Below are 24,699 nucleotides of genomic sequence, written 5' to 3'. Positions count from 1 at the left end.
ATGCAGGGAATGACTGAGGTGACTTTGTCTATTCATCCTGCAGGAGAACAAGGGAAGGCCTTGGGGAGATCTACAGCTTCCTTGTGAGGAGGAGGAGAGGCAGACACTGATCTCTCTTTGTGGTGCCCAGTCACAGGACCTGAGGGACTGGCCTGAAGTTGTGTCAGGGGAGGTTTAGGTTGGATATTAGGAAAAAGGTTCTTCAGCCAGAAGATGGTTGGGCACTGTAACAGGCTCTCCAGGGGTGACAGCACCAAGCCTGACAGAGTCCAAGAAATCTTTGGGCAATACTCCTAGGCACATGGTGAAACTCTTGGGGCTGTCCTGTAAAGGGCCAGGAGTTGGACTCAATTATCCTTATGGGTCCCTTGGAGCTCAGAATATTCTGTGATTTTGTGATATTTCAGGGATTTTTTTTCAGAATAAAATTGATTTTCCCATATTCTCATGAATAACATTTCAAGAGAAATCTCTAGTAAGAAATACAGCTAGCATTTTAGCATTTTTTGAAGTACTTACCCAAAGTTTGGATACTACATATATATTTAATTTTAAAAATAAAATGTTATTTAATAATTTGGACTACCTTGAGAAATCAGACTCAATTTTTAATAAAGCACATAGGTACAGGAGGTAATTTACCCACTGTAGAAATAGAATTCATAGTCATATTGCTGATATTAAGTGTCTGCAAATATGAAAAATAGAAGGATAAAATCTTTTATGTCATTGTCATATCTTGTGCTTAAACTCTGAAACAAACTAGGACTTCCATATCTGTTTCTTGCAGTGACATGCTTATCCTCCAACATTGGAAGTTGCATTTTTTTCCATTCAAAGCAATTAAGTCGAGATTTATTTTAGACCACTGTTCAGTTTATGCAAATCTCATTCACCTGGGTCCCAGGTGAATGAGAAGAGAAAGGTCACGAGAGAACCAGGATCTAACCTTAAGTTTGGAGGAGTCAGCTGTGAGAGAAGGGAGAGACCCTGGGAAGCCCAGCGCCTCCCAGGTGTAACCCGAAGGCTGCACAATCAGGTTGCCCCTCATCTCCACCAGGAAGCCAGCAAGTCTGAGCAGTTGTTCAGTGCTGCCATCAGTAATTTTTGAGAAATTGTTCAATACTGCCACAGTATCTATGACTAGGGAGAAACCTGATATCCTACTTCTTCTGTGGAACTATTATTCTATTCTCTCATCTGTTCCAAGGAACTTGGAGTCCCTGCTACATGACACTTCTTGGTGTGATGTGGGTGAAGTCTGATGGAGTCCTGGCACCCCCAGGTACCCATCGGAAGAGTAAAGCTCATTCAATTAAGGCATTTCCAAGAAAATCAAGGCCACTTTAGATCAGTTTTAGTTCTTGACAAGTCTGCTCTTGTATTCTTTTCCATTCATTTTATCTTCCAGATACATATTAGATTGTTAGATCTCTCTCAGAGATATTAGAACCAGTTAGAAAAAACAAGAAGGTAGACCATGGGAGCATGGCTGTGTCTACTATTAAATAAAATGTCAGTGGTCGTTATAATAGCAATGTCTGCTGTGATGGTAGAAGAAGGTTGTGAGAGAGAATATTCTAGCATTTCAATCTCTCTATATCTATAGTTCATTTCTATATTTCATCCATATACTTAAATATATCTGTAGTCTGATCAAGCAGAAAACATACATTTTCTGTAATGTGCAGAAATATCTCCTTCATGAGAGCATTGATTTATTTTCTTCAAAGTACAGTGCTCTGAAAAAAAATAGTTCTTGAATTGAGAACATTACACCACAGGACACAATATATGCTTTTCAGTTTGTAAATCAAGGTTAAATTAGATAATATAGCAAAATAATGACTAATGTGATGATACTGGTCATATATAGAAAGAAAATCAGATCAAGATTTTTTAGGAGTGACTTTGTCTTCTCATATTTTTCAGTTTGAGACATTTTAAAATAATCTTATAGTGATTTATGGGTTTTCAGCAGTTTCAAGACATTAAGGGTCCTTAGAGCTTTTTTGTTTTGAACACATTACAAACAAAAGCATTAATTACTTTAGTATCAACATCCTGAACCTGCTCTGAATTCCTTTAGAGGTGATGTATAGGCCCATAGCTGCAGTGAAGATCTTTGCTACTGTGATGTTAATGTTGCTTTATTTGGTGAATGGATGATATCAGTTTTGTTCAGTTCTGCTGCTTCCACCCAAATCAGATCTTTCTCAATTCAATCTTCAGTCCTTTCTAGTACTTCTTCTGGCAGCTCTTGACAATACATATGAAACCTCAGTTTGAAGAGTCGGATCTACTGTGTTGAGCCTTCTACTAAAAATCTAAAGAACATATCTATTGTAGAGATTTGTTACAGCCCTTCAATCACACTTAAAATTCAAGAATCAAATAGACTTCTGTGTTTGCAAATGCTATGGTATTAATTTCTATGGTCTGGTTTGACAATATTTGCCTATATACTTTCTATATCTAGAACAAGAATGAATGAAAGTCTGACAGGTTTCAAACTTCTTTATTTTGACAATGTATTTATTTAAAGATATATGTTTGAAAGACATCTAGACATAAGGGTAAATGGATTTCTAGGCCTCTTAAAAATTATTACTCTATATAAGATTTCTATATTAAGATAATATTTAGGCAAAGTAAATATTTCTTGTCACTATGCATATGGACCAACCTAGAAATGACATCATTTTCTCTGAGCTCAAGCTCATGGGTGTTTTAATGACTCAATTCACTTTCTTCTATTGTGCATTATGTTGGATCAGTGCTATTGCTATCAAATTGCTTTCTACTTTAGAAAGTAATGCAACAATAAAAGACATTGTAGATTATATATTGGTAACAGCAATTTAAAACTGAAAGAAAAATAAAAATATTTTGGTTGAAGAAAAAGGTTGAAGAGCAAAATAATCTATCATTCTCTGCTTTTTTCCTAGCACTATCCACAGCCCACATAGATAGTAAGGCCAGGCTGCCCAAAGGCCAACTCAGAAGAACACAAAAAGCCTCATTTAAAAATGGTGTAGAGTGTGGGGCAGGAAGGGTCAGGGAATGGGAGAAGTTCCAAGAACTGATTCAATAGCCACTGATTGCTGAAAGTGTAGGCTTATGACCTGCCATATCTGTTTCCCATTAATTTGCCTAATAGTTCCACTAGAAATTGCTAGTAGAACAATAATCTTGAACCCACACATGATAGGAAGCCAGATCCTATTGGAGTGTAGCATATTATTTATGCTCTCTGTAGGAACACATTTTTCCTTCTCATGACTCTACCTTGCTTGAGTATGATTTCTCTCTGAATTTGACTTCATCCTCTGCTTTGATACCCAATTACAAAATTATATTTCCTTAAAATACAACAACTCTTGTTTTCTTCTTCAGTCTGTGTACTGTAAATTAGATCTTTTTTTTTTGAGCAGTCCTCAATAACCAATAACTGGAAAAATATTTAGTTCTACTAATGCATACTGTTTTTGGTGTGTAGCCTGGGGGCTGTTCTATATTCATGGGATTGTTTTAATTGAATTTAATATAGTTTTGAAAAATAAAGAGAACCTATTTCAAAGTTAATGTATTTCTAATTTAAGTAAATTTCATCTGACTTAAAATTCTTTCACATTATTTACCAAAACTGGATTTCAGATTATTTATGGGCTGCCAAATTATTTGATAGGGATCCAATATATTTTCATTTCTTTGTGACAGATGAATGCCCTGAGCCATTTACAACCTTTGATATGTATTCAGAGTTGGCATCAGTCAGCTGAGTTTTAGTGCATGAACTGGGTTTTTGAGTATTGATTGTAGTGTCTTTGGTTCTTCATAATTTTTAACTCTAAGACAAGTTACAGTAATATCATTATTAAACCTTTTAACCTGTAGAAGCTATGAGAATTGATTAAACCAAAGAAGATTTAAAGTAATTGCCAACAGCCATTCTGACACATTCAATTTTTATGCCTGAACCATTAGACTGTGTCTTGTGTGTGCACTGCATAAAACCTACAGCACAAGCACATTTTTTTTAACTTCTATTTTTGTGTCATCCTGATTAAGGAAACTGGAAAGTAACTCTACCTGACACCTGCCTTGCTCTCTTTTTCTTGAGTGTGTTAATGATTCTGGAAGTGCACAAAATATCCATGGGTTCCCTTCAGTAAATGTTCAATATCAGTACACAAATGTATGCACTAACATACAGTAAATATGCCTCTAGATTCAGAGCACCATACTTGGTTGGTTGACTAAATTCTTCATGTTATATTAATTTGGTGAGTTTTGTTAATGTTTTCCTTTTTAATGCATTTTATATTACTTTTATTATTATTATTTCTGCATTTTTTTTCTCTCCCCTTCTTTTTGCTTTACATATTACTTTCATTTGTTTTAGAAGAAAAGAAAACAGATCCAGAGAATGAGGATACAGGTAGGGTGACTTATTAAAAATATTTTTGTGTTTTTCTCTTAAATTCTTTGATCTGTTATGTTGAGCAAAGATGTAGCAAAGAGTTGGAGTGCAATTTTTATGTATTTTATAGATTTCAAAATAGACACTAGGAAATGGAACCTAAGAAAGGACTTCCCTAAATGTATTTCCTTTGCTATTTTAAGGGTGTCAAATAAGGGTGAGAAATGGTAAGAAAGAGACCAGAATCAGCTAAATGCAGATATCATACACTTTAAGACCTCTGTTCTGTCCTCCCCTCTCCAGACATAGAGCATGCTCATCTGCACATGTTTTTCTGCTCTATTAGAGGTTTCGGATTTCCAAAATATCAGTCTTTATCAGACTTTAGTCCCCTCATCATGAGTTTTTTCCCCATGCCTTCAAGGCTGTGCCTCCCAAATTTTCTATCCCTTTTGCCCATATGTATTCAAAACTAAATCTGTTCTAATACTGTAAGGGAAACTTCACTCTTCTTCCATACCAGATTCCCTTTAATTCTTTGTGCCACAGATGCCTCACTGTACAGCAAACTTCTCTTCCAAACTCAGTTCCTGCAGCAGGATCTCCATCACCAGAATCTCTAGGAACTAGAATGGTTTAGTAAGTCCCACTGGAGAAGACAATGAAAGAATGAAAGAGCAGAGGTCACAGCTGATTATGATTTTTAACCAGATAGGTTTGCCTTAGCTGGATAATAAGTCCATTTGTTGTCCCTGTTGTCTCTGGTGTGGCCCACAGGCTATCAGCTGAAGAATCTTACCCAGGAGAGTAGCCAGTATTTGACCTGAAGAGAAAATACCAGTCTTTAGCTCTAGGCCGAATTCAATGATGGCTTATCTCCTTGTAAAACTGACTCAGTGAGCAGCTCAGGGGTTAAGAAATGTTAGGTATTAACCAAATCACTGATTGCAGCCTTTCACTTTAGTGGTGAAGTAGCTGAATCTTATCTTGTCACATCTTAGCTTATTTCAAGGTAAAACATGAAAATTATGTTTTTTATTTGAAGCTGAAGCAGTGATTTTAGTGCCTGTCCTGAGTCCTATTGCAGGAATGGAATTATACAGCCACCACCTAGACCATGGTAGGAATTATGTGGATCTCACCTCAATAGGACTTCTCCCTAGCTTCCAGTTCAATAAAAGTATCAAGTAGAGTTCCTTTTTCTACTATGTTTAATTGGCAATAGTAGTTGGAGTTCAAGCTGGTTGCCTCTTATTTGGGGCCCCGCCTGTTGCTTGTTACTGGATTTTATAGTCTCTATAGGTGGCTTCATTTTCTGACTGCATTCCTGCTCATACAATCCTGTTTGCAGCATCTGGGGTCTTCTCTTCTGATTTACTCCCACAGCCTCCAGGCACCCTTTTGTCTGTGTCTTGAGAAATATCCCTACTTTTGTTTACAAAATATCCTATAGCTAAAGTTGAAATTACAGTTCATTGTCTAGTGGTTATATTTCCATAGATAAAAGCAAGCATCAAATTCACATGTCCCAAGGTTTAATTTACTGTAATCACCAGAGCTAAGCTCTGGCACAGCAGCCTCTCACTGCAGTCCTTGTGGATCTGAGAGATTACAGGGCTGCACTGCACAGTACTTCTGTGCTTACTCTGGCATTTCAGGAGTCTTTGCTCTGTAGTTATATTACTTTCCCTTAGCACATTCTCTTCTGAAAATCTGGGGAATAGCTGGTAGTGAATCAGCAGTTGTCTCTCTGTCAGCGAGGAATTGCCTTGTGCCCATGGAAACCCCACTGAACTAACCTTCAGGCCATGGGTATTTAATGCTAGAGAGTTCAAAATAACCAAAACTCCAGAATGTTGCCTAAGTGCAATGCCCCCAGTTATGTCCGGTGAGCAGCACCAGGCTTTGTTCCTCCCTTCAGTCTTAAATTTTGCACTCATATGGCTGGAATTTTAGTGTCTCATTGGATAGCTCTGTTGGAGGCACAACTACTGTTTATAAAATTCTGGAAGGATGTTCATGAAGAAATGAACTCACTTTACCTGGCCAAAATTTGGTGGCATACACTTCAATATATTGTGGCAGCACTTCAGTATATCAGAAGCAGCTTTAACTTTTCTAGTGCCAGTCTTTATAGCCATGAAAATGTGTTGTACTGGGCTCCAGCTCAGGATCTAATAACACAAGGGGTCAGTCAGCCCTTGTATTTCAGGTGTGTGAAAGCTTATGCTCCTACATTTAAAGCCCTGTTGATAACTAATGGTTGGATTCAGGTTAGTTCAGGTTTGTTGACACATGCTCCATGAACAGCTCCTGCCTGCAGTGGAGTCCTTGGGTAGGACCAATGTTCTGCCTTGGTTACCAAACTCATGTTAAAAGCTGTAGCTTTAATGCACCCAGAGGGTTACTGAGCCCTCTAGAAGTATTTTTTCTCCTGCTAAGCCCTCCCACATAGGTGTGAGCTGAGCAGAGGCTTGCCAGCAGGAGTGGGGGTGATGGTAGCCCTGCATTCCCAGTGCTCAGTGTGACAGGCTCTCATGCTGGGCCAGGGGAATGGGCAGTGCCAGGATGCTCTGCAGCCTTTCCTGCTGCCATGCAGCTCCCAGCTGCTTCTGGCTGCAGTGCCAGGATGCTCTGCAGCCTTTCCTGCTGCCATGCAGCTCCCAGCTGCTTCTGGCTGCAGTGCCAGGATGCTCTGCAGCCTTTCCTGCTGCCATGCAGCTCCCAGCTGCTTCTGGCTGCAGTGCCAGGATGCTCTGCAGCCTTTCCTGCTGCCATGCAGGTCCCAGCTGCTTTTGGCGGCAGTGCCAGCGAGCTCAGCCCGGGGCACGCAGCAACCCTGCGCTCTCTGCTTGTCAGCTCCGTGCGCAGCAGAGCCAGAGCTCTCTGCTGCCTCATGAACTATCCACTGCCCTCAGCCCTTCCTCTTTTTGCTCATAACTGAATCCTCTCACTTGTTAAAGACAGTTTCAAAAATAGAGAGGAAGTTAGATTTTCCTTTAATAAGATTTTATGGGAATTGAATATTTTTTTTTTCAATATTTTTCTGTCTTGTTTTTCTCTTGAGAAAAAATAAGCCACAAATTTTGTTTGTTTTGTTGCAGAGGACTCACACCAAGGCCTTATACTTTTGTTTCCCTTTTGAATGGCATATTTTGTACATATCATAGGCAATTGGATTTATGGAAATCTCACTTTGCCAACTGATCATAGATAAGAATGAATATTTTCTCAAGTAATTGTGAAGTTTCTAGTTTATGCTCAGGACCTGTTATTTCTTCACTTGCACTTTCCTGAAATTTGGCAGAATGTCTGGACACAGAGAAAAAATGCCACGTTTTCATAATAAAACATAAGAAAAATTGAAAAAATGTCCCTTTTTGAGAAAAATGTCTCCTTTCTTACATTACTGAAAAATGACAAGAAGATTTTGATTTCAGCAAAATATGATTTCTTTCTTTGAGAGGAGGCTGAAGTATTTTACTTCAAAAAACTTATGTGTTATTTCTGTAATTGAAAAAAAAATATTTTCCAGTGTAACTTTTTGTTTTCAAGAGAAAAAAATAGAGCTTTTAAAACTAGATCCTAAAAATTTCACTTAATGATAAATTGAGAAACAGTGCTATGGGTTCTATAATGGTTGAGGAAAATTATGACAGGAAAAATTTTATTTTAGAAATTTTCATCTGCTGTTCTCTCATTTTATTTCTTCCTATAAAGCACCATTTATTCTTTCTCATTAATTTTTCTTCATTTTAATTTCTCTTAGAATTTTTTATGCAGTCTTTTCTTTCATGTTGTTGTAGAGTGTAAAGTTAGAGTCAGAATACAAAAACTAGAAGCCAGAGAGTTTATAGAGAGCAGAAGAGCTTAGTGTTTTTGCATTCCCACTTCCTTTTACCTCCTCTCCTTCCAGATTTCCTATGAAGTGCCACAACCCCTACCTGGCAGCTCTCATAGTATGTGCTACCACCCCTATTGTTCTCACAAAGAAAACACAAAGCTGAGAGGCCCAGGTGCCAAGCCCCACTTTGCTGTTAGATCATGACTTTCAACTGAGGTTTAGAGTTTATACCAGGTTTCTGTAGTACACTGGCACCTAACATTCCCATCTCAGTTCCATAAATGCAATCCATATTGCTTAATACTTACAATGTACAGAAGCTTCTGTTTATGATTAGTGGGATCCTGAAATTTTTATCCTAGGTAACTTTTGCATTAAAATTGTGGATATTTTAGGACAAATGTAATTCAAAAGTAATGCTTTTTAGCATTTGGTGGATAATGATTTATTCTTGACTTATACCAGGTTAAAGTGGAAAAGAATCATACTTATGTGGGTATGATAGCTAATTACATTATGTTTGAAAATCTTTTCTGAGCTATTGTCTTCCTCTCATTTTTCTATTTCTCAATCTTCCACCTCAGCTTTGGCACTTCCTTATTATTTTACATTGTAAATTGTGGTACAGTACCAGTTTGTTGAAAGCAGCTACTGGCTGAGACATGTAGTGAGACCCCATCCCTGACTAAAGCCAATCACATATGTTGTCCAAGATGAGTGAATCCTGGGATTGTTCTTGAAGCTGTGTTTCATTAGAATGTAATACAGTGATGCCACTGGGTGGCTCTTTAAGATACCTTTAGTCATTCTTTGAATTTTTGGAGCATACTAAGAATATACTGAAATAGTAAATGAAAGGTCGGCTAGTCCATGGCTGTTACTTGATTATTAATTTGATATGTCAGACTATGATAAATGCAGAATGAGAATCTCTACCCAAAATAAACAGGTTATCTTTGCATTCCTCCTTATTAAATAAAAGACTCAATTTCTCTTGAATATTCTTAAAATAATAAAATTCTATTCCGTGGAAACACTGTGTTTCATTTGTATTGAGTTTTTTTCACAAAGTTGGCTTCATTTGAATTGTGTAGATAATACAACACTTATTAAGATTCTGCTGAAATACTTATCTGCTATTTTCCTCCTGTTGCAACTCTTTGGTTTTCTGCAAAATCATAATTCAGGAACTAAAATTACATGCACGGAACTTAAGTAAATCAAATTTCATCTCTTTCTGTTATAACTTCCATGAGCATAATTTTAACCTTGAAAGTGATGACTGCTTGTGTATTTATTTTCTTTTTTTCCTTCTGTTTTTAACTTAACAGGTGCACTGGATGTAGAAGAAAGGAATCGCCAAATGAAAATGAGCAAGTACAAACAGGTAGCAGGATCAGATTCCAGGCTGGAACAAGATTATCATTCTAAGGCAAGGGAGTTTTATTTTGAAAAGCAACAAAATATGCTAAACTGAAATATCCAACACCCTATTAGAAAGTAATAGATGAGTGCCAGGTTGTTTCTTCAGTAAAAGTTTCTAATGTGTCTATAATAAAATTTTGGAAATGTGTAGCAAAACTCTTAACATACAGTGTTCTTGATTATTAAAATTTAAGAAGGATAAGTTAAAGCAAATGAAAGAACCAGTGTAATTGTCTATCAGAATGAACAATAGTGCCATGATTTTAAAACTCAAAGAAGGAAAAAAAGATGTTTATTGAGTGACAGATGGCATGAGAGCTATTGAAACTTGCTCATGGCTCTCATGTAGTTGAACAGAGAGTTATCTTGATCAACTGAAAACTGGAAGATACAGTGTTACTTAGTTTAATAGTGGCTTTTTAGCACTTCGTAAAGTATTTTATGCAGCAACAAAAGCTTTTACCCCAGCTGTGGCAGATTGCCAAGAATCTGAATATCTACGTAGTAGTATAACCTTAAATATACTATCCAAAATTTCCTGCTATCTGGAACAGGGTCATGTCATATAGAGTATGTTAATTAAAATAATCAAGATATTTTCAATTTAAATTTCTATTATGCAAAAATAATTTAGTGTCCTCTAAAAGACTTCATTAATTGAGGTCGCATTTTAAGTAGAAAACACGAGACTTCTGACCTATAAAATTTGGCTGAGGAAAAGATATCTGGTTTAGACTTTTATTTCCAGGTTGTTTTTCCTTGCTCCCAGGATTGGCAAAGCTACTGTAAAATGAGACATTTAGTATTTGAATGCAAATCATCAAATTTATTCATTATAAATTATTAACTATTATTATAATTAATTTTTTTTCAGATAATTTAGACTAATACACTTCATATAATTACTTTCTAGAATATACATTTCAGTGTGGGAAAATAGAAGCGCTTTAGCAAAGTCCATTTCCAAATGGAAAGCCCTACTACTGAAAATAGTATTGACAAAACCAAAGCCACAAAAATGGCTTAAGATACTTTGAAATTCCGTAGATGTGCTGCATGGTTATTTGGATATTTTGCAAATGGAGTTTTAACTGCACAAAGCATAGGAATGTTTATTAACATGTAAGAGGGACTTGAGTACTGTTTGTTTAGCTGGTTTTTTATGTGACACTTATGGAAAGTATTTCTATATTGTTGGCTGTGAAAGGTGTTGCCTTTGAGAGGTGAGCGTAACACTGTGAGTGGCCCTTATCGTAAGTGTTGTGATTGTATGTACCACAAAAATATGACTTTATGTATTGTATGTACAACCAGAATTAATCTGCTGATTTTCCTGCTCCCCCAATGCTTAGCTGAAATTTGAGTCAGAAGTAGGACTGGTACAGATTAAATTGGTTCTCATGTAAAGGAGTGAGATGGAACATGACTCTCTAAGGAAGTATTTATTACCCTTGTTTTTCCATTTCACCTACACCATATTATTGGGCATCACTCTACATCTTTTATCTCTTTAATTAAAATTTTGCCTTCAGCATTATTGGAATGTATTAAAGAGGAAAATTATAAATGGAATTATTTGATGAATATGGTGGTTTATTTATTGCACATATCAAATAATGTCTCCAGAAATAAACAGTTAATTTATTCTTCTGCTTAAGTGTAGTTTCAGTACTTGAAAGTGAGTTTTTATTCTATCAACAAAACCTGTGGAACTAGACACTGAATTTTCACATATATGTAGTAATTCAACACGCATTCTTAACATTGTGTTGTTTCAAAGCCATGTGAGAACCATAAATCTCATAAGCCATGTGAGAGTTCTGTCTTCACTTTTTTTTACTACCACTGCTTCAATTCCCCTTAATTAAATTCCTATATTATCTAGAGACTGAAAACAAGTAAGTAAAATTTATCTACCTGGTTTCTACAGAAATTCTTTAGAAATCATGAACTGAAACATGTATGTCGAATGGTGACTGTAATGTTCTGTACAGTGCACAGTGACTTTGATTTTTCTAGACTTCTCAGCTGGCACAAGCATGGCACTCATGAGTGCCATGCCTGAGAAAAATATCATTAAGTAGGCATTAAGCCACATTCAGAAAAGCCAGCACATGGAATTTTCTTTTGACTTTTCTATTTCCTTCTTTAAATAGAAGTCAACAGGTCAACAGCATCTTTATGTCCCTCTTGATTACTTTAACTTAAGAAAAAATATCCAATATCATTCCTTGCTGAGAAGGCAAAAGCTATAAAAATAGAAGTTCTATTAAATATTGAAATATTAAAATAGGCACCCAGTGTTGTATCTCTCTAGCTTTGTTCTACCTCTGGAAGTCAGTACTAGAGGCTTTAGAGGAAGGTACCCTTCTGTGGTGCATAGTCATAAATTAAGAAGTTTGTGGGAAAAGTTTAATTCCAGATCTCAGTGTTCTTAGAAGCTGCTGAAATATGAAATTGATTCTCCTTATATTTTAAACTCAGGGTTGATAATAGAGATTGTATCTCTATTATTCTTGTACATTCCTCATGATTTTTGGAACAATAATTATTCTGCTTCCATAATATTTTGTATACATTAGTTTAGTAGGGTGCAAAAGACATTTCCTTAAATAACTTCCTTCAGAAGCTGCTGAAGTGTGGTTTCAGGACAGACATAAGAAAAGCAAGTAATATATTAACTTTCATAGGAATATTTACAGCTAAGCAGATGAGAGAAAAACATTTTAGGCACTAAGGATGAGGTAAATTAATTTCTGGTATTGGAACAACTATTTATTTCTGCTTATTGGGTACTAGTAAACTTGTACTAAATAGGATCTATATACTAAAGTCTGAATTTCAGTGCTGATAGATGCTGACATAATGGAAAACCTGAACTATATAAATAAAGAAAAAATGCTCAGTAGCACAAGAGTGTTCCACCAGAGGCAAAATTAGCCATTTACCATACTGTGCCTCTGCAACCCCAGCCTGATTTGTGTAATTTCCCTCAATTAAAAGAATCTTTCTGTGACTAGTTTATTGTTTGGCATAAGAGCTAAGCTTCCCTGTTCTAAATTGTTAAGCAAGATGTACTCTGAAGAGGGAAGGGCGAGATGGGAGCTGAGCGAGCCACATGCTGGACTCACACAGTTCCCATTTTGTAGAGCTGGTTTTTGGAGTCACTTCCCAAACTCCCTCATCAAATCTCTCTGAACCTCTCTGCCTTGCTCCCTGCTTTTTACTCCCACCATTCTGGCAAACAAATTGGTGGTGCTGTGTTTGGTGAGCAGCATCTTCCTCTGGCCATTCCCACCAGTGCTCAGATACAGGAATTCCTGCTGACAAATTGAGGATGGAGGATGAGAGAAATCCTGTCATTCCTCTCTCCTTGCCCCATGACTAGATCATGCACAGTGGATCAGCTGAGGAGAGTTAAAAAGCTTTGGTGATGCTGAGAAAAAAAGAGAGAAGATACTTCTGGTATAAAGAAACCTAGAAGTGTTTGCAATCAGAGTGAAATCATAAGAAAATTCTAACAACTTGGGCTAATGTTAGCCCCTACAGAAAGTCTGGTCACTGATGTCAAAGTAAAGGGAGCTGGAATTATGTAGGAGCAGCAGCAGTGACAAACTATGGCTTTCTTTAGGAATAAAGGTAAAACAGACTGACAACTATCTGACACACATTTAAACCTCTAAGTATCTTGAGACTCATTTTATTTGTTTTATTAGGAAAAAAAATGACCTACAAAAAGGCAGAGAAATCCAGTTACATAATATAGCAATTAGTAATAGTCAGTAATGTAGTAATTAGCAAAAGAGTATGTTAGAGAACCAAGGAATAAAGCTGGAATAAAAGAGGTAAAAGAGCAGATAAAAACTTGACTTTTTTGCTGAACAAGCTTATTTAGCCAGATGTAGAAAAGCCTACATCAAATACACAGTAATACAGAACATCAAAGAGGATTTCTTAAATCCACCTTTAATGATTCATATTGATTATAATACTGGAACTTTCTGCATCATCAGATATATGTAAAGTTGCATTTCCTGATAATCAATCAGCACAATTCAAGTTTTAGATACAAGCCTAATTCTCTGTGTTTGGTGTACTGTAAGGCATACTAGCATGCTAGTTTGTGATCTTCTAGCCTGATAACAAGATCAAGACAAATTAAACTGTGGAAGAGTCAAGCATGTGTTTAGCTTTTTGAGTAGTGTAGATGCAGCTTCAGCTCTGCAGAATGAGACACTTTTATTCAGCAGTGAATCAAGTAAAACCTTAAGGGATTCCTGTGTGAGAGAATGTGGAAAAGGTAAGATCTGGAGGTGGAAGAGCCTGAATTTGAATGCCTCAGAAGCAGATCTTAATTGTAAGGTCATGTAAAGTGCAAAAGTGCTGCCAAGAGTTGCCTTTTCCCTCTGAAACCTGCAGGAAGTAATTTTGCCATGGGTACACTACATGTGGAATCCTTTCACCTTTACTGTCAACTGAAAGATTTCGTATAATGGTGGTTTGGAAATCCCTTTGTCTCCTTTAAAATCAAAGCAGAGCCTTACACAGAGCAGCAAAGTGAGCTAGCAGAAGCACTTGCCACATTTCTTCTTGAAACTCTTGTGGAAAAGGGAGTTAAACAAACATTGAACTAAAGGGATGTTGGGAACTTTGATATTTGGCTGCCTATAAGCTATATTTAGTTTATATTGGTTTTATATTGACAACTGCTTTAGAGTTCTTGGAGGATCATGAGATGCCCTGTAATAATTTGACAATTTATGATAATTATGAATATACCTCTTTGATCTGTAATTGTTTCTTACAGCTGATGCTGTTAAGGATGTAATTAGAAATATTCAAAATACTAAACACAAAATGGAGGCTATTTAGATATCCATGTGCCCTCAAAACCGCTCATAAATTGTTTTGTATATACTTCTTTTTACTATACCAGTTTAAATTTTAAAATTTTAAGTATCTGAATAAAACTTGGAGAAACAAAATAATTCTAAAGGAGCTGTGCTGGAGAATAGTTAAGAAAGCAAAGACTAACACAGATAGGACCACCCACAAATATTCAGTGTAATACATTTCTGTAGAATGCCCATATAGCTGAGGGCCTTGCCAGTACAATTTGGTAGGCTTCCAAAGGGAAGAGCACTGTGTAGTTCCCTGCTCCTTCCCACTGCCCTCCTCTACACCAATAAGCTCCTGTCTTCAGAAAATAAACCAAACACCAATTACACCAACTGAGAACTTCCCAGGTGAGGAAACATTTTCCTTATTGCCTGTTCCATGGCTTTTGTGCTCTCCTGAGGACTAATTGAGTATTGTTCTTCGGGCAGAAACTTGGTAGCTCCACCAGCTGGTCTGGAAGGACAGGTCCTGTCACTGCCAACGGCCTGTGGGTGCTCAGGTCATCTAATCCATCACTCATGTGTGTGATCTCTAATGAATTTTGCTGGTCAATGGCAGAGCATCTCTCTGGCCCATAGTGCTGGTAGCATTTATATTTTCAATCAAGTATTTCTTTGTATTTTTAATAGAAAGAATTTTGGGAATAAATTGCTGAAATGGAAGTTCTGGTTCCTGTAAGTACATGATTTAAAGCTCAGTTATAAGGCTCAAAAATATATCTAGATGAAATAAATTCAGAATTCTAGAACTGAACTCTATATACATGGTAATGTAGAAAATACCTCTTCCTTAATTTCTATTTTTATCCAGCTGTATTTTGCTGATGTGTTAGAATTAATTTAGTGACTTTGAAGATAGATAGGGGTTGCTGTGATTTCTAGTATTTTCTTCTTCAGTAAAAGTTGTGGCAAGCTCTTAGAAAATATTTCTGTTGCTGTCATTTTCCTTCTCCTTAAATTTAAGCACTCTTTTTATTTATTTTGGCTTTGATAATTTTTCAATTAATTTTTTTTAATCTTGAGTGTCCATGTCTCTATCTGAAATTTATGGTATTTTAAAATTTAGTACTGTGATTACCAAAAATACTGCATTCACATATGATGATTGTGTCTGAAATTTAAACATCTGAAAGGAGGCTGATGCTGGCTGTCTTTAGCTGTCAACAGGTACTTTCTGTTGTCACATTTTCTTAGATTTTGTATAAGCTTCTATTGGTGATCATGTTTAGAAAGAAGAGGTTAAATACTTTATAGAATGTTATTGAAGAAGTACCTTATAATTTTACAATGAATCTCAAAGAGAAAAAATGACCCCAAAATCAAAAAAGTAAAACCATCATTCTATTTTGGCTCTGAATTTTCATTAGTTATAGGTGTCTACTAGGGGAAAAAAAGGCTTTTCAATCACAGAGAATTGGGTTTCCATTAAAAAAGCACAAATTATAACTGTAACAGAGTCCTGTGTTTTATAGTGATGAGTTAAATATTCATTTGGAAAGAGCAAGTATTTTCAAGAAAAGAAATATTTTAGTAAGCACATAGATCCCTCATATACAGCAAAATTTATATCAAAGCTTTCTGTAAAAGCCAAATTCAATCGAGCATTGTAACCATTCCTTTAATAATGACATTTTAAACTCACCTGGGAGATATTTTGATCAACTTCCATCCAGAGCAATCACTGCAATCTATCTTAAATCCTTTCATCCTTTTTATAATAGAATGTATTTTCCTTTCTGAATGGCTTTGTATAGACAAGTGAATTGATAAACTGTTAGTCTTTTGGTTCAGAGCTACTGTCTTTTCATAGTAAACTCAATTATTTCTGTGTACGGTTTTTATCTGAATTTAAACTGTAAAGTTCCAAGATGCTATTGAACTAAGTGGCAATTAGTGTGCAAAATACTGTGACTATGCTTGAATTAATGATTTAAGTTTTTATGAAACTCTTGTTATGCTGATAATACATGAGAAAATCTACAGAAAAAAAAAAGAAAAGAAAGAAATTACCTGGGAAACATGTGTTAAATATCTGGGTGCCAAGGTGTGGGATTCAAAAATAGAGAACATATGAAGTTAATTGAATTGCTACAACAATCAGGGAACTCTAAGAAATTGGAATAATAATCTGTGATAACATGAATCACACCATATTGTGCTACTTAATTCTGTGCCATGTCAAATGTGTACAAAAAAGTCATTATTCACCTTTGAAGTACAAAAGAGCAGTGGCTCCATGATGGAAACAGGTTTGCCAGATCAATCTGCTAGACTGCTGACCTTGAAAAATCAAGTATAGTGTGGCACACACTTAGAAAGGACAGACCTGAAATCTCAGTGCAGGGCTTACACAGAGCCTGTTTAAATGTGTCGGATTCAAAATGAACCCCAGAATGAATCATAGAATGGCCTGAGTTGGAAAGGACCTTAAAGATCATCTGCTTCCTATCCCCCTGCTTTGGGCAGGGCCACCTTCCATTAGACCAGGCTGCTCAAAGCTCCACCCTGCTGTGTCTTGATCGCTTCCACCTATGGGGCATCCACAATTTCTCTGTGCTACCTGTTCCAGTGCCTCACCACCATCACAGTAAAGAATTTCTTCCTAATATCTTGTCTATTCTTTCAGTTTAAAGCCATTACCCCTCATTCTATCACTACAGAGTCTTGTAGAAAACTCCTTCACTGTCATTTTTTACTGAAGGCTTCTGTAAGGTCTTCCTAGAGCCTTCTCTTCTCCAGGCTGAAGCAGCAGGAGAAGGGACGGTCAGGTTTGCAGGCTGCCCCTCACCTCATGGCCCTCCTGCCCTGCCCAGCTGCAGGAGGTGCTCCTGGGACAGCCCCTGGAGAGCTGCTCCTGTGGTTTAGCTGAGCAACCTTAGAGGAGGGATTTGCCCAGAGATTACTGTTATCATTTGTAACTCTGACTATAATAATGTTTTAGTGGTCCGGATGTTTCATTCACATCTGGGAGTGCTCCTCTTTATTCAACAGGTTGATTTTCTTTGATAGCAACCCCAAAATTATAAATGAAAATTTAACCAGCTTATCAATTTTTTTCCAAGCAATAGGTTTGTGGTTTTGAGGAATTTTTGCCAGCTGTTACATGGGAAAGAATGCTATGTGTGTGTGTGTCTATCAGATTTCTCTGTGGATTTTTGATTCTTATTTTAGTAAGTACCTTAACTACCTAAATTCTTACAGTTATTTTTCATTGATATAACTGTGGCTTCAAGCACCTGTACTGCAAGTAGCTCATGTGAAGGATTTAGAGAGGTATTCTACAGAGCCATTATTGTGAAAAGTTGGTTCTGCACAATGGAGCTAATCAAAGTGGGGTCAGGACCTTGGAGTCTCAGCTCAGCATAGGGAGGTTCTTGTAAAGCCTCAATGTCTTCAATAACACTCACAGTGAGAATGTTACCAAGATATGAAATTACCTCTGTGTCCTTTCTAACCTGTGGTATTTACTGCTGTTTCTGGGAACTAAAGGCTTTGCTTACAAGAACTAGTATTTTTAGTGCTAGGAAACAGAATATTTTCTTTAGTAATTTATCAGGAGGAGTATTATCCTTCCCCTGTGGATGGAAATCATTGTTTTACCAGAGATTTCATTGACAGGCTGGAGTCAGTGAATAATGGCAGGAAATAACACAATTTTGTCCGAGGTTCAGCTTGTTCTATCACAGTAAAATTATTCTAATATATCTTTTTTCTTCAAACTGTGTAAAATCCTTGAAGGATGTTATATTTGTTGCAACATATAGAGCATCTTAGATGCATTGATTTCAGAGAACCAGGATACATAGTTCTGTTTCTGCTCTCTCTTGAGTGACATATACCATCATGTAAAAAACAATTCTGGTGATTTGCATAGTTCTGCAGTTTAACCTGAAACTACCAGCTAATTAATAAATTAGCATCTGAACTTTAATTAGCATCTGATTTTCTATTAAAAAAAATCAAAACACTGTGACATAGAGTTCTGTAAGTGACAAAACCTTAAATTCATTTCTTGCTGACTCTGAGTTTCAAGAATTGTAAAGAAGCAGATTGGGTGATATTTGGGAAGCATTTTAAAATGTTTCCTTTCCATAATCTAAGCTAGTTTCTAGTCACATAAATTTGGGAAATATTATGTTAATGCTATTCTGAGGAAACATTTATAAAATTAAAATAACTTCAAGATCTGAAGTTATTCTAAGAATTCATAGACATTAAAAATCTTCAAAAATATTTACAGAAGTTTTGATCTCAGAATAGCTCCAATCTAAGTACCTGTCTTTTGAAATGGAATAAATTCTTCATGTGGTTTCAATTGATATTTTTTAATTGTTTTTTTTTCTGCAAATGTTACGTATTATTGCCCTACTGTTTAAGTGGTTTCTGTGGTGAAGATGAAATTGTAAATAATATGAATAGATGTTGCATGTTTTCAGTAAAAGTGAACTCAGATTAACCTTACAAGCAAGCAAAGGTAAATCGCAGTGTTTAAAATGAGATATGGGAGACATAAGTAGTAAATGTTTTCTAATTACTCCCTCAAGGACAATGACTGGGAGAAAAACAGAGTTCAGTTTTTCTGATCTGTAGGAGCAGTTTGCTTGCTCAGGATCTCCCTGCAGCCTTTGTTTTGCTAGTTGCAATAAAACAAGAGTAAAGCTGCTGAGGAAATATGTTTTAGGGAAAATAATGTTTTCTAAGCAGTTTACCTTGTTTATGGATTGATAAGGAAATTGTGGTATCTATCTTGCAGATTGGTTCCTCCTTTAGCTTGACATGAATCAGCAGAAAATTTTCAGGAATGTTATCAGCTGAGCTTGCATTTTCTTATTGTACATGGATTTTCCAAGATGTATCTTAATAATCAGTGAAAACAAAACATTAAGAAATAAGATTATGTCATGTCCCCTCAAATCATGCTTGATTTTACAGGCTATCCTCTGATATCTGTGGATTTAAGGACTTGGAAAGTGAAATCATAGATGTATAAAGATATATTTATATCCTGTTCTTGAACAATTGTGGCCTTAGGCACTTCTGCTTACAGGAATAAGCACTCACCAGATGGCCATGTGTCAATCCAGCTGTTCTCTTCAGCATGAATTCTTTTGAAGGTGCTTTGTCCCAGGACAAATTTGGTGAAAGGCATATTAAATGTTACATAATGAAGGTGGGATTAAGGGGAAAGTTCTTATTTCTGTTCTTAAGCCATCAGGTATGCTGAAATAGTTAACAGGCTCGTGGGTTGAAATAAAATGCAATGAAATAGAAATTCTGTGATAAGAAAAGATGGTTGCCTTGCCATCTTTTTTATTTCATTTGTACTTGTTTTCGTGAGACCAAAGGACTGAAATCAAATTATGGAAATAGATTTCAAAATCCAGGTTAATGTATAAAAAAATTGCATAAACTGCATATGATTTGATGTCCTAGCTTGCATTTGCAAAGTAACAACTCAAAGAAGCCCAAATTAGGTATAACAACCATAGAAAAATGTGGTTTTTATTTTTTTTTAAACAGGAATTCTGCCTTGTTCCTCTTTAAAAAATAAGCTGTTGACTTCATTCCAGGACTATATGAAGTGCAAAAGATTTTGAGTGCAGTGGTGGCAGAAATGGCATGTGAACCACTTGAGGAATGGAAACAAATACAGGAAGCATGCTTTGATTCATTTTATCCAATGTGAGTAGGATGTAGTAGTGTTAAAAGACCAATGAGGAGCAGAAAAAACAGAGTTATCACTCAAACTGGACCCATTGAGCAAGTGTAGGCTCACCAGGCTGTCCTACAAACATTCTGAAGTTCTACAGGACTTAAAGTACTGGAGATACTGTCAAATGTAATTGCACAGTAAATTGGGATGTCCCTGAATACCTGTCTTTTGCAATTGCCCTGACTGGAACAGCCCAGACTTTTGACAGTGAATTGTGTCCGTGGTGATGCATCTTCAGGAGTCTTGACGTGGTGCTGTGGAATGCTAAAGGATTGCTGGTGTCTATTTAAAAAGAAAATTCTGCCTTCTGTGTAAGGCAGAATAGTTAATATGTGGCAGTCAAAAAGATTCAGGGAAGTGTGAGAAGATGTTCTTTAGAGTTTATTACCCACCATCACATAGCCAGACTGTGGACCCATTTCTCTAAAGTGAAACTTGGTGACTGACTTTGCCCTGTTTTAAATAGCAATTAAAATTCTGGTGGAGATCAGCAATATGAAAGGGAAATTGGATAGTAAATGTTTCAAAGAAATTGTTGGAAGATCTTTGTTTTATTTTCTATTTTGTATACTTTTCTGAATTCCTTTCACATGGAAAAGGAGGAGTGACTGTTGGATATCCTTATACCTTTAAGTATGATTGAAAGGTTCTTCCTTTGAAGCTCTTATTTGTTCACCTTCATATTAGGTAGACTCATATTTCTTCAAGATCTTGGTCTTTTTTCAAGAAATGTTGGGTATATTATGGTTAGAGAAACGTATTCTATGCTTCACTTTTAACTTGATACAAAGCATCAGCTCTTGTAACAAGATGAAGTGCATCCACAGGGCACATAAGGTTTTCTATTCCTTGTAGGTTATATGATCAATTATAGCTATTTCACCCTAGCCATGTGCTGTACTTGGGTCTCTCTTTTGCCTCAATTAGTCTGTCAGAATCACCTCTATTATTCCAGCTGTCAAAACTCCTCCTAAACATCTCAATTTCATTGATAAATAATAGAAAGCTGTTACCTTCACTTTTAAAGATGATGTCTGGTTATACAGTAGATGAGGCACACCACCAAAGGGGTCCATTGTGTTGCTGTGGTGTCATGTCCCACACTTCAATTATGTTTATGATTTGATGTAGAGTCTCTCTCTCTCTATGTGTAATTATTTTCAGGTATCTTTTGATGAGATATTAGGAGACACCTGCTTGGCCATTATAAACCCTGTATTTTCATTCCAATATGTAGCACAACTTAGATTGCCTTTTAAGAATTTTTTGTGGTGATGATTATAATTATTCCTCTCTTGATTTGTCTTTTACTTTATCTTAAACAACAGTTTTTCACCCACTGTGTTTATCAAAGAAGAGATGGGATTTTAAGGAACATCTTTGTGATTTTGAACAGTCTGGAATAAAGTGGTAACTTTATATATTCCAGCTGAAAGTTTGCAGTTCTCTCTCCTTCCAAATTTTTTTAAATTTGGTCTTGACTTAAAGTAAGATTAAATAATAACATTTAGCTCCCTAGACTAGATGAAAGAATCTTTGTGAATTAATTCTGCATCAATAACAGCTTGATTTCAGAACAAGTATTAGAGCAGTTGAAATTAGAGGTTACCTTGATATTCTGAAAGTCATATTATATGAAAAAAACCCATGAGATAAAAAGCTACTTGGTGTTTGAAAATTACTGTAGGAATATATTCTTTTGTAGGAAGCCAAACTTGTTGGCAAGCTAATTTTCAAGCTCACTTAAAGACACAAATACTGAAGAGCTGCCTTACTGCTCCTACTTTACCAAATATTTACAGGGTCTGTAAGTTCTCTTGAAGTAATGACAGAATATTTTCTAGTGCTATCCTGTATTTATATAACATTGTGCCCTTTGAAAGTTCTTTTAAAAAATTACACCATATGCAAATATATGTGAAGCTGATGAATTTTGTCTTTTGATTTGGCTTGCCTCTGGGCTACTTCCCTCTAGATTTCCAGTTGTCCCTAGGCACTGATACATTGGGGACTTCTGTATTACTTCTGCCCTTGAAGTTTCAACTTCAACTCCTGGATCAGCCTGAGTAATTTGGGTTGGAAAGGACCTCAAAAGCTGTCAGGCCCAACCTTTAGCAGAAGTCCAAGGCAAGGTCAATCAATACAGATTCCTCAGGGCTTTAGCTGGTCAAGTCTTGAAAATATTCAAGCATCAAAGCTCTGGGTAACTTGATCCATTACTTCACTCTGCCTATGGTAAAAATGGGCCTTATACCACTCAGAGCTGCTGTAAATTTATTGGCTCTGTCTTTTTGTCTTCTTCCCTGTATGACCTGATAATCTGCTGTTAGGTACTTCCATGGCCATCACTGCTCAGTCAGAAGGAGCCCAGCACCCCCAGCCAGCTTGGCGGCCTTCCAATAAACTTAATCTAATTTATCCATGTCAGTGTTTCACTTTGGGTCTCAAAACTGCTTACAGTATGGTAGATGCAGGCTAGTGACTGCTGAATAGAGGGGAATAATCTCTCCTCTTGTTCTATTTGTGCTCAAGTCAGTACAACCAAGGCTTCCCTTCTCTCCTGCAAAGGCCCACAGCTGACTTGATCTTTTTCATTGTTGTTTTCCTTCCCTAATTTAGCTGTAGGATGCTATTTGCAGCATTGCTTAATTCCATAGTGAAATCAGGTTTTAGGAACTCTGTAAAGCTGCATATGTGAGTATTGGTTAGTGAAATTGATAAATAGATGACACTACACCACAAAGGAAAGTATGTGAAAACTTTTGAAAAAAGTTTTTTTCACATGTTCAATAGAAAAATGAATGTTCTTCTTTATTGATTTTTTAGTTGGTGGTCTAAATTTATTGGAAATTTTGATGGTTTACAAGGTGGGTTTGCAAATCTGATCACAGTCAGTTCTTTTTATTCAAGGTAGAAGTGGATTGGAATGTTTTGAATACTGAGGAAAAAAATCATTGCATAAGGAATGGAAGTGATGGATGAATGTATAGAGAACCACTGTAGAACCAGCTAGATTTAGATTTATGGTCCAGGCACTGTCCTGCTCAGAAGTAGTGACATCATAGCTCTCTCCTTTATGTTAGTGCAAGGCAAGAATCCCAGGAGAGGTGCACAGGCTCAGGAGATCAGAGGGTGCTGATTACAAAGCAAGAACGGAGAAAAGGAGAAAAGTTGGAACAATGCCAGTGTTCTAATGACTCATCAGATGTAAATTATAGGGTTAAAAAGTATGATCCAAGAGTTAGAAATAAAAAAGAGGAAGACAGGATAGGATCCAGGACCACAAAGCAGAAGACAGGAACAGCGGGAAAGAATGAGTCTAAGGTGGACTGACTGCAGCTCCATATTGAGAAGCCCAAGGCAACTGTCGATCTCCTTATATATCTAACATCTAATGCAAGAGCAGTGCAAGAATTAATCTCCTGAGGGACTGCTGTGTGCCATGTGATAGCTAAAGCAGAACTGGCAAAGGCAGACCTGGCTGGCTGTACCTCAATTTTCTTGATTGATCTTGACAGAAGTGGCAAATGTAAACACAGATTATTGAGCTGCCTGTGTATAAATTACATAAAAGGGCAGATTAATCATAGCCTTCATGTTGAGTTTGTGTGTATGCAAGCTAAAGATAAACATATGTACTCATCTGTATGTGATATTTTGTAAAAATGTCTGATTTTTTTGCTTTATATGAGTCTAGTGTTATTGCTGTAATTGTTAGTAAGTATTTGGCTTTAATTTTAATGGCAGACTTCATTAGGCAGCCATTAACAAAAGTTTTAGAAAGAATCAAACAATCCAGTAACATTTATTCAAATAATGTGTGGTAATAACTAAAATTTGCAGCGCCTTTAGAGGTTGTGAATTCACACCAAGAGGTATAGAACGTTTCAAATTGCTGTGCTCTGGCTGCTTGAGAGCTTTTGTTAGTGAGCCAAAGAACTATTGAAATAGTCCAAAATGGTTCTTTAATCTTCTGGTAGTAGCACAATAGACAATTGTCTGAAACATCTTCCCAACATTTTGATCACTGAAAACATTGACCAGATTTGTATGTCCCTATGTAAATGCTAGCAAATAAAACCTGATGAGTAGACCATAAAAAAAGAAAAGAAAATAAAATAGAAAGACATTTAGAAATCACTGACAATGTCAATTGTCTGGATAACTGCATGACTGTATAGTCCAAGATAGAAGACTGGTAACAATAGAGTAAAGCAACATGAAACACTTTAAAACCCCTTTGAACTAGAAGTTCCAAACCAGTTTCTTTGCAGAAAAAAGAGCATCAGTGTCAGAGAAGTTGCAGCTCTATGTGTCCTGTCAGCCATTTACTGGTAGTTCACAAAGAGGTCAAAATGTTTGCAGAGGTTGTTGTATTAGGAAGCAAAGTAGGTAT

General features: G+C 36.4%; 1 protein-coding gene across 1 annotated transcript in view; it reads left to right on the top strand.

Annotated features, from left to right (window-relative positions):
- The window catches only part of RIMS2 (regulating synaptic membrane exocytosis 2), a 443,432-nt gene that overhangs the window by 345,484 nt on the left and 73,249 nt on the right, over window positions 1-24,699 (top strand). The window contains exons 33-34 of the mRNA XM_058808280.1: window positions 4,406-4,441; window positions 9,599-9,699. Of these exons, the coding sequence (XP_058664263.1) occupies window positions 4,406-4,441; window positions 9,599-9,699 (137 nt within the window). The remainder of the gene's footprint in view (window positions 1-4,405; window positions 4,442-9,598; window positions 9,700-24,699) is intronic.

This window comes from Ammospiza caudacuta, chromosome 1 (assembly GCF_027887145.1).
Source record: "Ammospiza caudacuta isolate bAmmCau1 chromosome 1, bAmmCau1.pri, whole genome shotgun sequence".
Classification (NCBI taxonomy): Eukaryota; Metazoa; Chordata; class Aves; order Passeriformes; family Passerellidae; genus Ammospiza; species Ammospiza caudacuta.
This window is presented reverse-complemented; position numbering and strand designations above follow the sequence as displayed.